The sequence below is a fragment of the Bombus pyrosoma genome, linkage group LG6 (assembly GCF_014825855.1).
Source record: "Bombus pyrosoma isolate SC7728 linkage group LG6, ASM1482585v1, whole genome shotgun sequence".
Classification (NCBI taxonomy): Eukaryota; Metazoa; Arthropoda; class Insecta; order Hymenoptera; family Apidae; genus Bombus; species Bombus pyrosoma.
The window spans coordinates 12,002,292-12,022,816 of NC_057775.1; the positions used below are offsets into that span (position 1 = coordinate 12,002,292).

General features: G+C 43.4%; 1 protein-coding gene across 1 annotated transcript in view; it reads left to right on the forward strand.

Moving 5' to 3' along the window:
- The first annotated feature begins 5,099 nt into the window (after positions 1–5,099).
- Positions 5,100–20,525, forward strand: part of LOC122568149 (transcription factor SOX-6) — a 322,224-nt gene continuing 306,798 nt past the window's right edge. The window contains exon 1 of the mRNA XM_043727547.1: positions 5,100–5,120. Coding sequence (XP_043583482.1) covers positions 5,115–5,120 — 6 coding nt within the window. The 5' untranslated portion in view covers positions 5,100–5,114. The remainder of the gene's footprint in view (positions 5,121–20,525) is intronic.

The following is a 20,525-nucleotide window of genomic DNA, read 5'->3' on the forward strand; positions in this document are numbered from 1 at the left end:
TCAAGCGATCGTTAAACGTCAAACAATGTGCAACCGAGTAAGTAGATAGCATTTATGTACCAAGGGCCATTTATATTTTGCGCGGTCTACAATTTCGAAACACCTTGCGCGACGGTGCTCTTTTCACGAAGGCTGCGTTAATCGCCACGCGCGTCCGTCAAGCTGAATAAAGTAAATTGCACGAACCGATGCTTACGTGTCGGGAATTCTATGTGCCAGCCCTCATTATTCTAACAGCCAGCATTATTCAGTACAGTGTTCCGTATTGTCCGGAAGATAACAGCCTGTGGATTTATACTGTTCTTCGTTCTCTGGTCGACGGTTTTCGGTCTGCATGAAAAACTTGATAGCCTTAAGATAGCGGTGGAAGTTCTAACCTCCGGCAATCTCGAATTAATTTCATTTCTGCATTATCAAGTTCCTTAATATCTTAAATTCGTGTATATTTAGTGAGTTAAAGCATATCTATATGATTTATCTGTAGTATTTAAATATTTATTAAAAGTTGCTTCGAACTTTAATACATTTAATCGATTTAACTTTAATGATTCAATGATTCTGACTCGTTACATTAGTCTAAATTTATAATCGGAGATCCTTTAAAATTCTTTAAATAATTAATCCGATCACAAAAAGAATTATCAACCAGCAGTATAATTTTAATCAAAATAAATTCAAGTTCCGCGACATTTATCCCGCGGTTAACGAAACCAGCCAACCATATAACTTCGACTAAAGTAATGGAACATCTAGGCGCAAGTTTCACGATTCGATCACTGTCCCATCGTCACTGTTCCTACGATGATCGTTGGATCTTCGTCAAACGCGTCTCTACTCGCCACATCTCTCGTGCAACAATGCATTCTCCTCGTCGTTGTCTTGGTGCTCTGTCCTCGTGTATACCGGTCCAGGTTGCAATCAACGTTGCAACGAACGTTGTCAATCTCGCAGACGCAAAGTGTACTGGACGAGATGGCGAACGCAGCGAAACGATTTGCCGGAGCAGCCGGCGGGTAAAACTTCGTTTAGCATCGCATCGGGGTGAAACAAACCGGTCGCGTGCGTGTTCGCTGCGTACACGCCGAGCGGGGCAGAGGGTCAATCTCCTCGCGTCTTCTTCTTGTTCTTCCTCTTCGTCTTCTCTCTTTCCCTTCCGCGTAACTATCTTCTTGTTTCTCCTCTTCGCCCGTCCTCCGCCTCTTCTTTTCTTCTCTTCACCTCCTCCTCTTCACTCTCCACCCTCCTCTTCTCACCCTCTCCGCGCTCGTCTTCTCCGTTGTACCCGCGTGTACGCTTATTGGCATCGTGCCTTTTTCTGCTCATCTTTTTGATTTTCTTCTACCACTCCTTGCTCTCCTCTATTCTTGTTCTTCCTGTTTCCCTTTGACCACCCGTCTGCGCTTGTTCGCTCGGCCGGAGGTCGGACATCATTGTCCCTGGACGTTCGAAAAGGGAAAGCAGCTTGCTCGGAGTGAGAGGGTGTAGCTACGGGGAGAAAAAAGAGGAAGATGACGGAGGAGGAGAATGAACGAGACGCGTATTCAATCCGGTAGACGCGAGAGGTAATCAGTTACTTCCGTTGGGCTGCCATTAAACGCGCGCTAATTACGATTTTATACGGAGAACAGGCGCGCGCGCGCTAAGACGAGCTCTCGTACTGCTTCGCGCGGCCAGTGGAAATGTATTATTATGTCTCTATCGACGGCCGCCAGCCGACTATGAAAGCACAACGCATCGCTGCTAAATCGGAGCTGGATATTTTTGATTTCCAACGAGCCATGAGAATAATAATCACGAGATAATTAATTGTTGGCCTGCACGATGGATAATAATTAGAGGATTCTGGCTAGAGGCGATTTAAAAATCAGATGCTTGAATTTATTGGCTGTTTAGCGTGTTCGTGCGACTAGCATATTCAGAGTTTTGACGGGTTGCGGACGTGAATGAGTCATTATGGAAAATTATATCGCGGATTTGAATATACAGCGATGAGACGGTAATGGGGGAAATCTGTTAATTACATGTACGCTGTTATTTTGTGCATCGGTTCACGATCAATTTATCATATTTATTTTCGTTTGCTTTCATCGTATTATTTTCTTAGTTTACGATTTGGAGCTACGATACCCTAATTGCTTCAAGCGATACACTTACGACTGATGGGCGAAATTATAGTGGCGCGCGTAAAGCGTTTATATCGTTTGATTTTATTTTAGCGTTTGTGGCTACATTTCCTTGAAATTGCACGATTATTTGAGCCTACATTTTTTTAATTTCGTATTATTCAGATATATTTCAATTTAGCTAGAACGCGAAATGTAAATTTACAGTTTCATAGGAAAAGTATGTCTGATACGACATACATTCGTTGTAACGCGAATGATAAAATTCAATGTAATTCTATTTCTTGGGATTTTATTAAATATTTTTTTGTTTCTCGTTAATAATGCATAAGTGTTTGTACAATTGAAAAGGTAGAATACGATGCAGAAGAAAATTCTGTGATTCTGCTCTCGCGAATGAAACGTACCTCTTTTTTTCTTCAAAATTGTAGAATTCACAGTTCGCTGACTCGATATCTGTTATCTGCTGAAATGAACAGCAAGAAAGCAACATAAAATACTAACATGTTCGACCGCAATGTTACTCAGAATAGCCATTCAACGCTATTACAGCCTTCCATAAGTCTCTAAAACAAATTCTACGCAGGCTTTCCGCGTGCCCTCCCCGTTACACGAGCGATCATTAAATTAACCTAGAGATTACGCGCTAAATTTCACGGAATACGCCGAACGTTCCCGTCGCCTGGCTAATTCATAGTATTATCGCGAATGTATCATCATAAATTTGCATACGCTATTACGACAATCCACGACGTCACGCGAAACGAATTTCCATAGACCATTAAGGCCGTTCTGACACGTTTACGTCCAAAGAAACTGCACCATCTACAACGAGTATAATCTTGAATTCTCTGACATTGTAGGAAATTGCTGAATTAATTTCCATTTTAAGAGACAATGTTTTATGAACAGATTCGCTTGAGAATAAATTATGAAAAGTTGTCAGGTTCATTAACTCTAAAATATTATTAATGATAATTGTAGAATCTAAGTGTCTACAATTTGATTGCAGCAGAACTCCATTTCAAACTGATCAGACCTAAGGAAAAGATTCAATGAAATTGTACCGTATGAACCGTGTTACCCTAATGAGGCATAATAAATGAAATTCTGCTGCAAGTGATTCTACGCCAAAATTCTATAACTGTTGTGGATTTCTGTCCCATCATTGCGAACGGAATTCAACAATGGACATAACCTTAGCATCCTGCTCATGATATCTCGTCGAAATCATAGAATGCGGAGCCAAATTCTTTCTTTTCTTTCCTGGCTAAGTTAGCCAACTCTTTGGCGTTGTTGCACGCACGTGTGCAAAGGAATCGCCGTGAAACGCTAACGTTATAATAACGGTCGTAACAACGGCCAGAAGTCGTAATTTAAATTGAGTTTCTCGCTTGTCTGGCTGTAATAGCTCTATTGCACGCTACTTGGACGGAAACGCGAAGGAAAGACGAACGAACGGAAGATCGAGAAGAGGACGGAAAGTGGAAGAAGGACGAGATTAAGCCGAGAAAATGAGACGCTAAAGGCGTGAGGAGGATGACGAGGAGAGAGAAGATGGATCATAGCGGGTGGGTGTGAGTGATATCTGGCGACCCAGGTTGGGGTGCGCTGATCTAATTGATGGCCGTGCTGGGGACAGAGCCAGGATATGACGCGAATCCATTGTGGCCCACATTATTATAATATATATTATATACGTATCCTCTACGATCGGACAACGAGCGAGAATCACGCCACGAGGAAAGAAAAGAGACAGAGTTACGTGGTTGCCCGGTGTAATAATCCGGCGACATTGTTCAACACGACAGTTAGGGAGAGTGGTCAGTAAGTGTCAGACAGATTGCGGGATATATCGGTGATAAGATATATTGTTCGTGTTTCTTCGTGGAGAATATCGCCAAGATGATTTTTAAAGATTTCGAGGCTGATCTGCTCGAGGACTAATAGCGTGAGGTGTTCTTTTGTGGTAAAATGGTTTGTACACTGTATTTATTATGTAAATTAGTACGCAAGATGATGAGTGGAAAAGATCGGATTCTAAGGTTTGGTATCGCAGTTATGCACATTGCCGAGAAGATGTAAAATTCAAATTTTGGATAATATAGCATCAAAGAGAGTGGTGTCACGTATGAAGATTTATTTCGTGCTGGAGAGATAACGACAACTTTGAAGACACAACGTTCGGTTACTAGCTGAAATGCACGTCTGAGGGAACTTCCAGGGAATTTTAAATTGGAAAAATAAATTGAAGCTTTCTATTAACTTGCCGGAAACTTAAAATAACGGAGTCGGAAGGTGAAATTGAAGAAAGTTCAGTTCTTCGGTACAGAGTGCCGACCCAGCCTGTAACTTTCTTTCACTGTGATACTCCGCCATTACCAAATATTTAAATTACATCAATTACAGAGATACTGTTCGGTAATTTACTTAAGGCAATCTAATCTCAACCAATTTTCCACTCAACTGTAATAGCACGATCTGTGAATTACGAAGAAGGAATACGTACCATCGAGACATTTCTACTCAATTTGCGATGTTAAAACAAGTGCTCAACAAGACTAGCAAACGAACAAACAAATCAACTACTTCCATTATCTATTCGCTATTCGACAATAACATCGCGAATTGTGAATCATTAAGAGAAAACATTGTGCCAAGATATATTTCCCTTAATCATTTCTTAGAAGAATTTCGGAAAAGAAAGTAGTTTCTGTATCAGTGGTCTCCAGACAATACTTCGGTGTTAAAACAGTAGTGATCAAAAAGATTCAAAGACAAACAAACACGTCAAGTGCCTCCACCAGGATTCTACCCGCGACATCGGAGGCCCCAGCAGGCTGAGTTGACCCACGCTGGCGGCAAGATCCCCGGGGGCGGCACGGCGCAGCTGGGTTTCGCGACGATAAATCCGAGGACGTGGTGTGCGCCGGTGGCGCGTCTTCAAAGTGGCAACTGCCGATCCCTCGGGCCGGCGATTCGTTAAAAGACATGCCGGTAAGTCGTGCATGCCTCGCGAGCGTGAAGCGAAAATTGAAGCGCAACCACTCGAGAACGAGAGAGCGATGCGCAGTCATGGCCAACCTTTCCAGGGCGAAAGTCTTGCGAGCCACTGGTTCTCGGCAGCGTTACGCCGTTCTGAAACTTATAATGAAGAAAATCCTCGAGACGATCGAGTATAGGAGTGCGCGGTGATACACATAGAGTTACTAAAGCGAGAGCAACCGTGTGCAAGCATCATCCTCCTCGTCCTCCCGCCCCCCCCCCTTCGAACGACGCGCACCCTTCTCCGGGTTCTCCACCCTTTTACCAGCCTTCGGATTCAAAGTGTCCTCGTTATAGCTGAGTGGATGTCGCTTGAAGCGAGACTGGCTCGCGCGACGTGCGCTACCGTCTAACGTTTAATTGCATCGGACTTTGGCACCGGATATAACTTCACTGCCGGAAATTAACAGGCTTTAACTATTGCCCGTGAGCGGGGACACACGCGTGTAAATTATAGGCGCGCCAGCTTCCACAGAGAGATAGAAATAGATATTTGTACCAGGTCTCTGATACGCGGATAAATGTATACATGTGTGTGTACTTATATATATATAGGTCGTTGGTGGAGGTTCACACGTGTAAAATTAGGCTACGGGAATAAGCGTGCACGCGGTGAATTGGTCGAGCTTATAAGCGTGTCCGCCTCTGGACGCCCGTTATTAGAAGATCGAGCGAAACGTCACGGCATGATAATTAATGTCCCGATACGCTAAGGCGAACCGGCCGACCGGGCCGGGGTTATTACCGATTATGCAATATGTTTGCGAACGCAGCCGGGATCGCAGCGAGTCCCGATCTTACTCCTCATCGGTTGCTCGTTTCAATTAGTTTCGCCAGCGCCGATCCCTCGTTCCAGCAATAAGATTTCGGCACCCGTGTGTTTAGTATCGAATTTTGTTGATAAAGCGTTGGTAATAACTGTTGATTTACGACGTTTGTTTATTCAGCAATACTCTAGCGTTTTCTTAGATAAAATACTTTTTATTTGTTCGTGAAAAGAATTTAGTTTTTGAGATATTTACTTCAACACTTAACGGCTACCATTGTTTAAACCAAATTATACTACCTACCTTTTTTTTATCGATCTTCAACTTCTTACAACTTCTCTTTATTCCAGTCCTTTAACACCAACTTACCAAGAACCTCTTTAACTTACCTATTTTCCGTCATATTCCCTTTAACACTCCATATAGAAGCTCAAACAATCAGTAATTTAACTAAATCATTGAATCTTCCAGACAAACCGGTGTATTTCCAACAATTAACAAAAATATTCACGAGTTCGAACCAAGAATAATCACATCCTGTGCGAATATTCATCGAATATCTACACAAGCTTCGTTTGGAACGTTTAATTCTTAATCCGCAATATCCAAGCGTTTCAGCAACGACAAGTCAGGACATGAGATGAGAATTCTCCTGTAAGAGAATGAAGAATCTAGAATGGGGAGACTCGTGGTAGCACCGCGAGCGGTGGTCTCGGGTTCGAACTTATCGGACACCCGATGGGCACGGCCAGGGCCCGAAATAATTGCCCGCAGTGAAATATAAATGATACCAAGATTGTGGAGCGGTCCGAGGGGATGGGTTACGCGTTTGCCGCTCTACGGTGTCCGTGGCTCCTTGCCACGTGTGCGCGTATGCGTGCGTGGCCCGTCGACTGGCTACTTGGTACGCGAGACGTACGCGCACGTAATTGCGTGCCCGTCCTGAAATTATTCATCTCCCCGACCACGGCTGATCCCAGGCACCGCACGGACCGGCCAGCCACCATCGGAGCCAGCCCCAGCGGTATGATAATGCATAGAAGTGCCAGTCATTATACTTATACGTAGCCGGTGTATCCACTGCCCATCCTACCTACTCGCTACGTAGATTACACCACCTCGAGATCCCTCTTCTCTTTGCCTCGTCCTCCTGTTCCTCCTCGATTCTCTATGTTTCTCTCAACCGTTCTTTTACATTCGCTCGTCTCTTCTTCCTTCGTTCTTTATTCTTTATTCCCTTCGTTCACCATCGACGCGCACGTAGACGCACGACTATCGCGTGTTTTGCATTGCATTGCATTGACATTTGATTAGTGTGCGTATTTGTGAGCGTATGGTTGTATGGTAAAATTTATGGAAGTACGGAATAGAGAGGGAACCGAGACAAGTGTGCAAATTTTTTGAGTGATACTCGAGATAACCGACAGACGTTAAAAGGGTTTCGAAGCATTTAGGAATGGATATTTCTGGAAGAAGCAAATTGATCGATAGAAGCGGTGAAACTCCTCTATCGAAGTGGTATGTCTAGCTATTAGTCTTAGTTCTCGAAACATTACCTCCGTGAAAGCCTGTTTCACGGAAACCAAATACCAAAATTAGTTCGTCGAACGATCGAAACGACACCCAGTTCGAACCAACACGACGCAGTTAGTTTGAATAATATTTAACGCTTGCTCCCCATTAAGCGTAATTCCTCGATTCCAGGCATTCGTCCAGCGCAGCTAGTTGATCTTGTAATCTCGAGCTGCGCTGGTAACATGCAATTAGGTACACACGCGCGCGTGTGTAACGTTTACGGCGTGACGGGTTGGACGTGTCGCGTTCCGGCACAATGTATCCTCCCTCCTTTCCAGAAACTTCAATTACACGCGAGCGGCAGCGTGCAATTACGCGTGTACGCACTTTCGCGTGTGCGACAAGCGTCGCCCTGCTCTCTTGCGCTCTTCGTTCTCGTTAAGGCGGCCCGGAGAGCCGTGAACGACCCTGGACAACCGTACGATTAACCGAATTTCCGACGAAGTTTCGCGTGTTCTCCGCGGACACGACCGCGGTGCCACGCTCTGATTTGAGTCATTAAAACTCACTTAGGATAATACCCGGGTGATTCGTTTTTAAACGGAACTCGCTCCCCCGAAGCAATTTATACCGAATTCTCGCGGTGCCCCGTGGCTCCACCGAAATGATATCGTCCGAGGTGGACGCTTCCAGACATGTAGCACCAAGAATAGCAATTTTAGGCCCTGCTCGGCATCGTAAACGAGAGAAAGAAACATTATATCGCTGGTTCACAGGGATATTCAAACACAGTTCGAGTTAATGACGAACTGATTGCGAACTGGCTAATCGTATTGTAACACACGGTCCCGGGGTTATTTTCCGAATTCTTCTATGAGATTGTTTAGATAGTTACGTGGTACTCGAGGATAATGCGAATTCGAAGAAAACCCTCCAGACCCTAATTTTGGTCATCTAGATCGAGCAAAGTACTTTACTATTCGTCGTGCCAAAGAAACGGATGTTTATCGAAACAGTAGGAATCGGAAGGATAGGAAGAGCACATACGCTGCGCGTGTAAAGCGGAAGTTTCGCGGCCGATTCGCGATATCCGACGTTCTATCCCTCTCGCGGCGCCATTGCTGTTCTCCCTGTGGCGTCCTCTTTGTTTCTGGGGGCCCCGAAGATAATGAACACAATTACGGCAAGCTTTTTGTTCTAGAAATTACACAGTAGTGCTCGAATGCATCTCTGCGGCTGATTGCTATGCCCTGCCATCCTTACGGCGATACATCGACGTCCACCGTACTCCTATATACACTCTATTCCCTACGCGCATGTACTCTCGAACGCGACTACACGGACGCGTTTATCCTCCACCAGCACCAGTGAAGAAACGAAGGATTACGGCAGGATACGGGGCTGTGTATGCGAGACTCGAACCACCTCGACGCGAGAAGACGAAGAGGACGAGAAGGGAGAGTCGCGCAAAGGGGCAGGCGGCAGGGGGACAGGGACACGGAGTAAGCTCTAATTGCATTCAATAAAGCAAATAATAGCAAGCTCATTAGAGCAGAGAGAGGAGCTGGCGAGTTGACCGCGGCTCGTATGCCAACCTGCCTACGCTCTCGGACGAAGGAAGAAGAAGAGGACGAGGATGAGGACGAGGAGGATGAGAAGAAGTAGGCTGGGGATGAGGACGACAGTGGGAGTGGAAGCGAGACAGAGATCGGAGCCAGAGAGCAGAGAAACCGGGTAGAAACTGGCGGTCGTGCCGTCGTATCGTCGCGAGAACCACGGTCCAATGTCATTTATTGTCCCTGGTGGACAAGCGCAGTTTGCCAGAGCGCACCCCCCTGGCCTGGCCACGAACAGAAGAGAGAAGCTGAGAGAGGAAAGGAGAGGAGAGACGAGGCGAGCCGATGGCCAGCCGACCTGGTCTATATGAATGGGCAATAGCCATGCAACCATTCGCGTCCTTCGTTAGCTATTTATCCCCGTTTATTATTATTCGACCGCATCCCATATATACTCGCGATCCCACTCAACACTGTATACCGCGTAATCGATGAGTAGCTATTCCCAGGGAATGTCAGCCCGTTCCCTGGGATCTGGGCATCCACGGCAAGTCTTTTCGTCTCTTTCACAACACCGATCTCGCTCCTTTCTGTCGCTTAGTATATGTTACTTAATAGTCGCTCTTTCGTGGTAGTTGTGTTTTGTTTCTGCTTTTTGCTTCTTGGTGTTTTCTTGTCGTGGATGAGAAAACGACACGGCATGAGTTTGAAGTTTTGTTGACGGATCGACTATACTTTAATTCACTTTTAGTAAAATCTTCTTGTTCTCGTAATACAAAATACAATTAAGTTCAACACATTCGATGTAAAATACTAGAAGGATGGTAGAACGTATAAAAGTAAATCATAAATGTAGAATACGATTTTCCTGCATGGTAGTTGGTTTCCGAGTTAATTGAATTTGAACATTCGTCCAACACTCGATTAACTCTGGACTTAACCCTCTTCAATTCAATTCTTTTTATACCTGCAGGCTTTTCAAATCCGGTTATTTTCCTGGGAGACATGTGTTATACTAACAAGCCATTTAAACGTATCATTTACGAATAAGACATCAATAATGAATATTGAAGAGTCGCGTTTATCAGCTAACAAATAGAATTATTCATGCTACGTATAGGACTCTGTATGCTACGTTGCACGGAGCTGTATAAAACACAATTTTCATTTTATTTCATAAAACGGATTGCTCTTCTTAAAATAAACAAACGTTCCTAGTCGCCGGATAATTTGGGACTGAAAGGATTAATATGTAAAATTCATTACACCTCTTCAACTCCTATATAAACAAAACCGCAAATTGTTCAAATTTGACCAACCCACGTCTCGTATCTTCCCACGCGTCCATTCAGCGCGTAATTACTATCTCTACCCACTGGTCACGCGAACCATACGAAAAACCAAAAAAAGGGAAGTAAAATGTTAGAAAGCTAAACTTGGAGTAACGTCCATGGCGCCATTGGCAACCGCATGAATTCCAGCTCTGAGGCAAATTAATCCACTCGTTTCCCTATAGATATAACAACGAGACGAAAGGAAGAAAGAAAGGAAGGAAGGAAAAGATGTGACGCTAGCAGTCGCGCGCGCCTCGCGAACAGCGTCCGTTTTTTCGTCCTCGGCCATAAAGGACAACACCTGAACCGGATCCTATTTCAGCTTAACAGGGAGCGTACAACGAAGACCGCGGTTGTGCCGTGTCGTTCAGGGACGCGAACAATGAACCACGCATGGACAGGAAAGCTCGTTCCGAACAAATCGAAGCCGTCCTTCGTGGAACGGAGAGGCCGAACAACGGACAAAGAGAACGGAGAAGGAGAGAGCGAAAGATCGCGGGTTTCCAGTCGGTGGAACGGAGATAGATGGTAGACGAGAGCGGAGGAGAATCGGCCGCCCCCGACGCGAGTAAACGCCGGTAAGAATGGCGATTCGGCTAATGTATTCCGCGGTTCTGCGCGCTCATTATTCAGCGATAATTAATTGACGGCTATAAATAAGCGGCGCGTCCCGGCACCGCGTAAATAAATGGTTCGCGCGAACCGGAATGGTAATGGTGACTTTGACGGACCGTTTAAACTGGAATAAAGCTGGGATACCTTCGTTCTTCCCCCTGGGGTTTCCGTGCCTCTTCAACGACCCATCCGCGCACTCCACCTAACGAATATAACTCACCTGCCGAGGCACCGCTACCCTGCCTCGACCCGTCTATACGGTGTCGTTCTATACTCTCCTCGTCTAAATGCGTTTGTATACCCCACCATCTCTCGCCACTATCGCCAGGTCCAGGCGAATATTTACTCGTCCGGCCTCTCCCTTAAACGTCGACCACCCTGTCCATCCTCGAGTTTGCGCGGCGGTCTCGCTCTCGGCTCGTTTTACACCTCCGCGACCTGCGATCGGGTTCCTGCCGGGGACAATGAAACCACGATGTAATCGTTCGCTGTAATTCTTGCGTAGCTTGCTATTAGCTGAGGGGAGAACTGGATAGATTAATCGTAAGTGGTTAGGATGAATTATGGGTGTAACGATACTTTGTTAACGTAGGTAATTGTCATTTAAACGTTATTCGACTCCTGATGAATCTAGAATGCTTGTTTCCTATAGACGTAGTTCTAATCGTAACTTTGGAAGAATTTTTACATTTTTAAGAGTATACTTATAATTCTTCAATTATCGAATATCTAGCTTCTATTTTCGAAACCGGAGTTGCTTAGACGATTTAATCATTTCTATTAAGGCGTACATTATTGGACAAATGTAAAATAGAATGGCTCTACTTCTTCCAGAAATATATCGTAACAAGTAATTGCCTGTTAATCCATTATTTTTTCTGTTATTTATCGTAATTACATAATTACCACTGCGTACATCGTGCATTTATTTCCTAAGAAACGAAGACGAAAATAGATAGTAATCGATAGATTTCATCGGAAATCGACCACTGTAATTAGAAAGCAGAATTAAAACATTCTTTAATAGCCACATTCCTTTTGATAAATCTTGAAAATTACTGAAGGTGCATCGAAAAAACAATAATACTTGAAAGAATCTTCCCAACATAGTTTTCTCAATCCATCGCATCGCTAGTATATTCGACGAGTCGCAATTTAGAAAATTGTAGTTATCAAGCCAGTTTCTGGCACTGCAAACAGCGGTTAATTGATCGTTATTATCAACGAATTGCCTCGGGGATGCTGATTACGCCTGGAAACGTTCCATTCAGCCGCACTGTTCAGCACGCCGTTGCCTAATTCTATTTGCAACAAGAACGCCAGACAGAGACAGGAATTACGAGTAGCTCGAGGACGAAGAGAGGGACAAGGCAAGCCTCTCATGAAAGCGGTACAAGTTATTATGGCCCCGAGTTCGTAATAACCAGTGGCTTTCCTTCACTTCCTCGTTCACGCCCACTGTTCTAACGTTGGACAGTGCACAATTAATTTCCAACGCAACAGTAACTAATCGCGGCTTAATTCCTCCATCGTGTACGCGAAGAATCGTTTCTTGGCGAGAAGCAATTCAACGATCATCCTTCGTCCGTGAGCATCTGAAAGATGGTGCTTCTACTCGACATGCTTGAATTATGCGAACCGGCCAGTAACCAAATTCGACATGGCGCCTGGTTTCTGCTAAGAATCAATAACGAAGCTGAGTGTTTAGTAAGCTGATATGTAAGGAATTAAGATTTGAAATGTCCATCAAGATTAGTACGTAGTATCTATTTGATAGAATAATAAATTACGAAGCTAACAGTATCTAATATCACCTTTTTGTTTCGTCAAAAAAATATACCTACTTTTAATATTATCTCTGGAGTAATCACAAGTTAACAAATCTTTTTAATAACTTCGAGCAAATAACGATGAATACAAAGTACATTTTATTTAAAATCTCCATCTTCTATCTGCGGAGATAATTTTCATAAAAATCGCCTTCGATAATAAACCGTGATCCTTAACCAATAACTTAATTAAATTCACAAGTAAAATTCGCTAATTTAAATTCATTTACGTATCCCTACCCAATATTTTCTGTCCTTGTATCACCGTTCTGAAGACCTAACCAGTCACCTCGTTCCTTCCTCCGAATTCACGGAGCAACTTCATCGGTCTACTTCTTACCAGCTTTGCAGGTCGTATCTTACGTACATTGCATGCATCCAAACGAATCGGCTTTCTTTCCAACTTGCTTCCCAGGGTTCTTCTTTATCGGTGGCAAACTGCAACCGGACAGCAACAACGTCAAGAATGTTCGGTGGTCGCTGTTTCCATGCGACTGTATCGTTCCCCCCCAAAACGCAATGGCGGACATGGTCCAGCCGCGGGGCGAAAAGGGTACACAGATGCGTATCTGTATCCGCGCGAATCGCCGAAAAAAATAATACAATGAATCGTGGGCCTCTATCGGGCGCGTAATCTCAGGAGGACGCGGAATCCCGCCTAATAACCTTTCCGTCGATCGACATTGTTATGGGCTGGTCATTAGAGCCTCTGCCCCTCGTCCAACCTCCGCTCTCACCCGCTCGATGCTGCTTCTGGCCGCTGCCCTGCTTGGCCAAAAAACGTAGTGCGTCGTTTATCGGGCCCTTGCGCCGTTGGGTTTCATCGGCGTGCACTTATCTCAAGGGACTTGAAAATCCGGTCGCATTAAGATATCTATCGGAACAACGGATGTGCGCCATTAAACTTTTACTTTATTTAGCGCTCGGAGCGGCGCGCACTCTCCGCGCGAGTCAACGGGAACAGAGAAAGAGACAGGTCGGACAACGGCAACCAGAAAATCGACCGGAGGATGGGAAGATGAAGAGAAGAGAAGAGAAGGATGGCGGGAAGCGAAGAAGAAGAAGATCAGAACACCTACATTATAATTTAGTATTGATATTGATAGTTATACGTTTAACGATGATATATGTAGATTAATTAGTGACACGTTGTAGATTAGAGATTTCAGCGGCACTAACAATTTTTAGAATCGACTATTTCAAGAATTTATAATTTTACACTGAGTACGTCGAGCAATTGATTTGTAATTTGTAAAATTTGCTTGTTTTATCATTGAAATTTCAATTCGAGAGGATTTACTTGTGACTTGTAAAATTTTCATTAATATTAGTTCGATTTTAGAAAAAAGTCTCGCGTTGTAAGATACGAACGACGTAAGGACAAAGAGAAGAAAGGAACGAAACACGAGCAAAGCGGTGGCGCGTTCATGAGCTTGTATTTCTTCACGTCAAGCGATTGTTCTTAGCTCTCGAACGTGTAATTATTATTTACGTTTACTCCTAATGACCAGGCCTCGCACGACACCATTTAGAATTGCTAATGGCCGCGCATCTGCGCGCCTCGGCTACTGTCAATAGATACTAAAACTCATTACCTAGCCCGACAACTAATTGGATACATTTGGATTGACGGAATGCCCGCGTACGATTGGTTATTAAATCGCCAACTCGCCGGGCACCAGCCAAGAGAATCCTTATGTTAATACCACTGCTACCATTACGGAATAGGAGCATGTACACGCGTCGCCGCCGAGTTTCTTTTATGTAGAGAACGCAGAATGGTTTATTAGTCTCTGACAAACGTTTCTTCCCAGGACATCGTACGAAAAACTCATCGGTAAAAGGCAAATAAAAAATAAGAAGAAGAAGAAAAAGAATCTGCGAAAATACGTAATTCATTTCTGAAATAAAAATACTGTTTGATTTATAACTTGTCGTACCTATCGCTGCTTTGATAAAAAAAGCAATCCGCATATGAATTTTATTACGTTGTATGTTAATCAAGTTAATCAGTACAAAGTGTTTTGAGTTAAATGATAGTGCATTGGATCTGATCGTTTCATGGTTGATAGCCTCGAAACATATTAAAATTGTACCTGTATTCCTTGAAGCTGAATTCTATGACTCCCTTGTACTCCCCAAGGGATCGTCATTTTCACGTCATTGAAGATATTCGAAAGATCGTGAACAATCGTGCGAATACTCAGCTAATGTACAAAAATTTCATAACCTGACTCCAGAGCCTCGTTATTTCCATGAAACAAATGACTTAGGTATCAAGAGACAAAGATATAATCCAATTAAAGAAATTCAAGAGAAACGAAGAAGCGTTAGAACAAATCGCGTCACAACGCCGGGATAAATCAGCACGCACACGCTCAAGAACAGAAGCAGAGTTTTCCATTTGCTTCCATCGGTCACGCTCGCAACAAAACCCCTGAAAACAGAATGAAAACGAACGTCCTGCCGACGTAAACGATTGTTAACCGCTTATCTACTCCGAAGCAGTCGGTTTCACCGGAGAGTTACGAGCCTCGAACTCGTTACGCATGCATAGGCGCGAGCATAAAACACTGGAATTGCGCGCATGCTGCTTGCCTTCGTCCCTAAACAAGAGCTCTTCGTTCTCTTCATTGCCCTCTTCGTCACCCTTTTCCACTCAACGACGACTGGACCAGCGAGATTTTTCCAATTTCTTCCAACATCGAACGCCGACCATTCCGGCCACCATGGAGACTCGTCCTTAACCGTGCCAGTGAGACACTTAAAAGCATCCAGACGTTTCCTTCTCCGGATGTAGGGGAAGTTTTTCGCGGAGGCTGTCTCATGGCGAGGCCTTCCGGCGATTCGCGGCCGAGAAGGATGTCGGGCAAGGGCGACGACGGGCGTCGTTACTCGCGCTGATTTAGTTGAAGGCAGCGAATTTACGGATCCACCCTTTTTGCGCGCACGCCGGAGCCGTGCGGAATGGAGCGGAGTCTGCCGCGGCGAGGCCTTTCTCGTTAGCCGCCTACATTATATTACCCATCGAGGGGCATACATCATTCCCTCTTTATGTAAGTATCTATAACAGCCCGAGAAACATTTGCAGCTCGCGCTGCATCGCGATCCACGGGCCGCAGACGCCGTCCCATGGAGAACGCTCGCGTGGGCAGCCGCGGCTCGCTCGCGGAATTGATGTACTGCGACTCAAGAACAATGCCTCGTACCTGGACGACGGACGCGCGTTGTCTCGGTCCGAGCCCACGTGCCCCTCCCGTCCTTTTTCGCTTCGTCTTCTCGCCCGACACCGAGTCCTCGTCTGCGAGGCTTGAAATTGCTGTTCTTTTTTTTGCCAACTCTTCTTAGGGTTGAAAGCGGTCGCGATAGTGTAGAAAGTTGTTGCGATTGATTGAGTTCGTTTATTTAATTTGAATTTTGTTACTTTGTTATATAGTTCATTTAATTGTTAACCTATGTTTTATATTCTCTTACAACGAATACATATGAACTGTATTCGAATTGGAGACCGTTGCAAAAATAGAGTTATTCGTTAATAAATAATTAAATCGCACAAAAAGAAGAAGAAGGAAAGAAGCAATGGCCAGAACAGTAAAAGAAAATCACATAAATCATTGCACAGAGAAGTCCAAGCACAGCGCTCTAAAACATTACAGATTTTTAGAGAGTCGTAAACGAGCAGAAAATCTACACTACATTTATAAAGTTTTACAGGAAACAAAGAAAAAGATAAATGCCGAACAAATTATGTCTATAAAACCCCTCAACAACCAGTTCATAGATTTTTGTATACTACAGTGAATACGCATGGAATGGATAATTAAGCGTTAAAGCGGACTACTCTCGCGATTACCCTTTGATTCCATCTCGCGTTGCCGCTAATCGGAAGACTCCTATACAATGTTGTTGTCCCGTGTAATTCTCGATAGAACGATACGTCTCGATGGTATCTCGACGAACGGACATTGTCGTGAATCGTACTAGTCGTCCCGCCTTTGCAGATTACGCAAGAGCTATAATTATTGCCTCACATTGGCAGAAAAAATGATAATTACTTTACATGCTTAATTACGTTCTCTCTCTCTTTTCCTTTCTCCTTCTCTGTTCGGAGGCGGTATGCCCAGGGACCGGTAGGCAGCGATAGCGCTTTAATGGCAGAAGAATTAATTATACACTGCACGCGATACGAAGAAAGTACCTCGACTCTTTTTACCCGCGGGAAGATGCCGCATTAGGCGCTTAATTGATCGGACATTGCGTTAACGAAGATCAATGGCAGCTACGCCATCCGCGATCGACCAACAATCAGATCGAAAATTGAACGAATGCTTCAATTACGCGTCACTACGTATCGTCGAAGGACTAAAATATTTCAAAGATTATAATATATAGCGTTCATGACGAATGAGTTTACGCTACACTGGCTCACGAAAATATTTGAACGCTCACCGTAGGAAACTTTTATGTCAAATCATTTTAAAACTTTGCTAGCGTTATAACGAGGCACAACAGTCACGATTACGTTAGCTAAATTTGAAACCAATCTGAGAATTTGTATAAGAATTACGATGTATTTATCGCAAACATATATCTAGCAGGAAATTTTAGTATACAGCATGAAAATCGCATTTCCCTTCGAAGAACGATCGCAGGTTCGATTTTGTCAACAATTCACCGGATTACCGTAAATTTTCCGCGACATAATAGCCGCGACAGTTGCGTGACGGAGATTTACGCTGGATGCACAGGTAAGATCAGCTTAGCCAGGTTAAGATCCGACGGCGTAGCGTACGTATACCAAATTGGGAGCAATCGTACGTCTCATTAAGCATCGAACGGTTCGGCCGATCCCGGGGGCAGAGACAATTACCGCGTGAGCGACAGCAGGCCCGAGATAATCGGCCGGATAGAAGGCGAAACGTGGACGTATATTTCACGTGGCCGTGGGTTCCTTCGATCCGTTCGTTTCCATCCGCGGCCCGCCGGTGTCTTACAATTCACGACAACGTCACCGGGCCAGATAGCATCGCGGCCAGCGAGCAACAATGCACCGGTGCCGATGCATACGACGTTCCAGCTACGGTAAATGTTTCGTCCGTGCACCTTCCCTTTGCCTTCACGGAGATTTTCTGCGATAGTCTTTTTGCCTCGTTCCTTCGTTTCTGGTTTTTGTTCAAACTGGGTGGACACTGACGAAGGTCAGTTAAGGGGTAATTGCACGAATAGAAAAGTCTTTCCAGGTTTGGGAAGATGAAGGTTTTATACAATGTTGATGTTAAGAGGTATATACTTACTTACTATTACATAGTTAGCTCAGGAATCGAATACAATAGATAAGGAATAGATACGACTTGCAATAAATTTAGACAGTCATGCCCTGGGATAGCTGACGTGTACGTAGTTAACAAGAACAGTTACTCGCCAGATTGTACGTATTGTCTACCATCGGAAGTCTGCGACATGATTCACGAGAGATATCTATCTTTGAAGAATAACCTCTTGTTCGACTGTACCACCCTCTTTCAATTTGAAATTAATTAGACAAAAAATATGAAGAATATTAATTCGCTGCAAAAAAGAAACGTTGCTTAATTGATCACACTTAATCAATCAACAAAGCTTGTTATAATCAACCTTACGCTAAAATAATTTTCCCCGTACTTCGTGCCATTTCCGCCGAACCAACTCAAACACATTAACCCTGTACATTGCACTGCAACTATTAATGAATATTTGTGAATCGACCAACAACATTTAAGTTGGAATAACTTCTAATTTGAGCGTCTCGAGGGGGAGAAGATATCGTGGAGGAATTCGAAACTGCCCGAAACGCGAGTCGCAAATCAGTGTTGACAGAGAAAGCTGAATATATATTCGCGAAGCGGTAATCCATCGTGAATCGATCCGCAGATATATCGGGCCGTGCGAACTGGAGAACCGTGGCTCGTCGTGTGGCCATGTCACATGCATGTGTAGTACTTATATACGTTGCCCGAGTATCGATTCGAGAACCGATGCACGAACCTAGCGTATAATCTGGCGTGCTCGTGACGAGCGCGCAACTTATCTCGTTACACAATCCGAATCTTTCGTACCCGATGAACACGCGCTTGCAAATTAACACGCGTCCTAACAATCGCGAGAACTGGGACAATGTTTCGCAAATGGGATGTCGTTTGGTTTCCAGCGCTTTATTCGAGCAACATTATTCGATGGCATCTTTTGTCGATTGTTGTATTACAAACTTTTTAAGAGAATTTTTACATTTTAAGACTTTTACAAGAATTTGTGACGAGTATTTTCTTCAATAATATTACTTTCATACTTTTTGATGAGTATTATTTAAGAGATAGCTAGGTTGAATATTCAGTCCTTTTTGAATTATTGCATCAGACGTGTACATATTGATTTTCGAATCGCGAGACTCGACTTGAAATATGTTACAGGGAATGAGAATTATGATTTAAAAAATGAGAACTGGCTAATAAGTTTCCCCTTTATGATTGGTTTAAAATATGCTTCCGATAGTCGGTGTCTTGAGATTGACAGAGATTTAAACGAATTCCTCTAATTTTACATTCTGCAACTGGTAACAAATCGTGTATAGGATTCGTTTCGCAACACAAATTCTCATAATCTCGGTGTAACCTGGAGCGACCGTTTAACGATTGAATTCTTTGAACAGTTTCCGGGGAAAAGTAGCAGGTAGCGAAGTAAGTCAACAAGATTCGAGGCGCATAATTGCCGATTACGTTCCGTTCTGGTGTTATCGTGTTTTTGGATGATCATCCAAGAAACCTCATTAATTAGAGACTTTTTAAATTTTATAAATTCTGACAGATGCTAAAAATGGCGCCTAGAAATGCATGATTACATTTAAAGGTAGTTTAATTGAGTAATTTCTAAGATCTATAATAGAAGGATTGCATATTTGAATTACATTTTAGAAACAAGACAATGCCCCATAATACGTAAATAATGGGTCAATTATTTTTAACATTGTAATCGGCCGACTAATTGATAGCAGAAAATCAATTACTATTTAGCCATTACTAATTATGAAATATAGGTTCGTTACCTATACCGAATTGCTCAATAAAGCAATCTGTCATTGTTACTCAGTTCTTTGAATGTTAAGTAATAATGTAACTCACCGACAATGAGAAGATGGTGTCGAAATGTTATCTATGACACACATGTCAACGTCACTTTGCAAGAATAACTAAGAAATTGAACAAAAAAATGATAGCAAGTGCATTGATGAAGAAGTATGAAGATGCCTGACATCTGACAGCTGATATCGCTATATGCTCGCTTTAGTGAACTAAACTTTGTATGTAGGTACCTAATTGGGTTAACACGCAACGCGCAGCGTCACTTGCCGCAATTATTCATTTAAATCAATGATGTTTGCTCCGATATTAATTTATTAAAAAATTAATATTGCACCATATGCTACACATATGATACACATGCTAGAAACATACATTTGGTAGTAAGTTGGAAATTAGAAAAGTTCAATATTTGTATGTAAGTCTTTTATCGAACAAACTCGAAATTCCTATAAAAATTTTGACATTAAGAAATGTGAAAAAGTCATTCACAAGTAAAATAAAACTTATCTGCAATTTCATAACTACCCTCTGTTCAGAATAACTTTAAAACCATCCAACTAGCCCATAGAAGCAAAGGGATTAACAATACTAAAGGAACAGTACCAGCATACCAACCCACAACATAC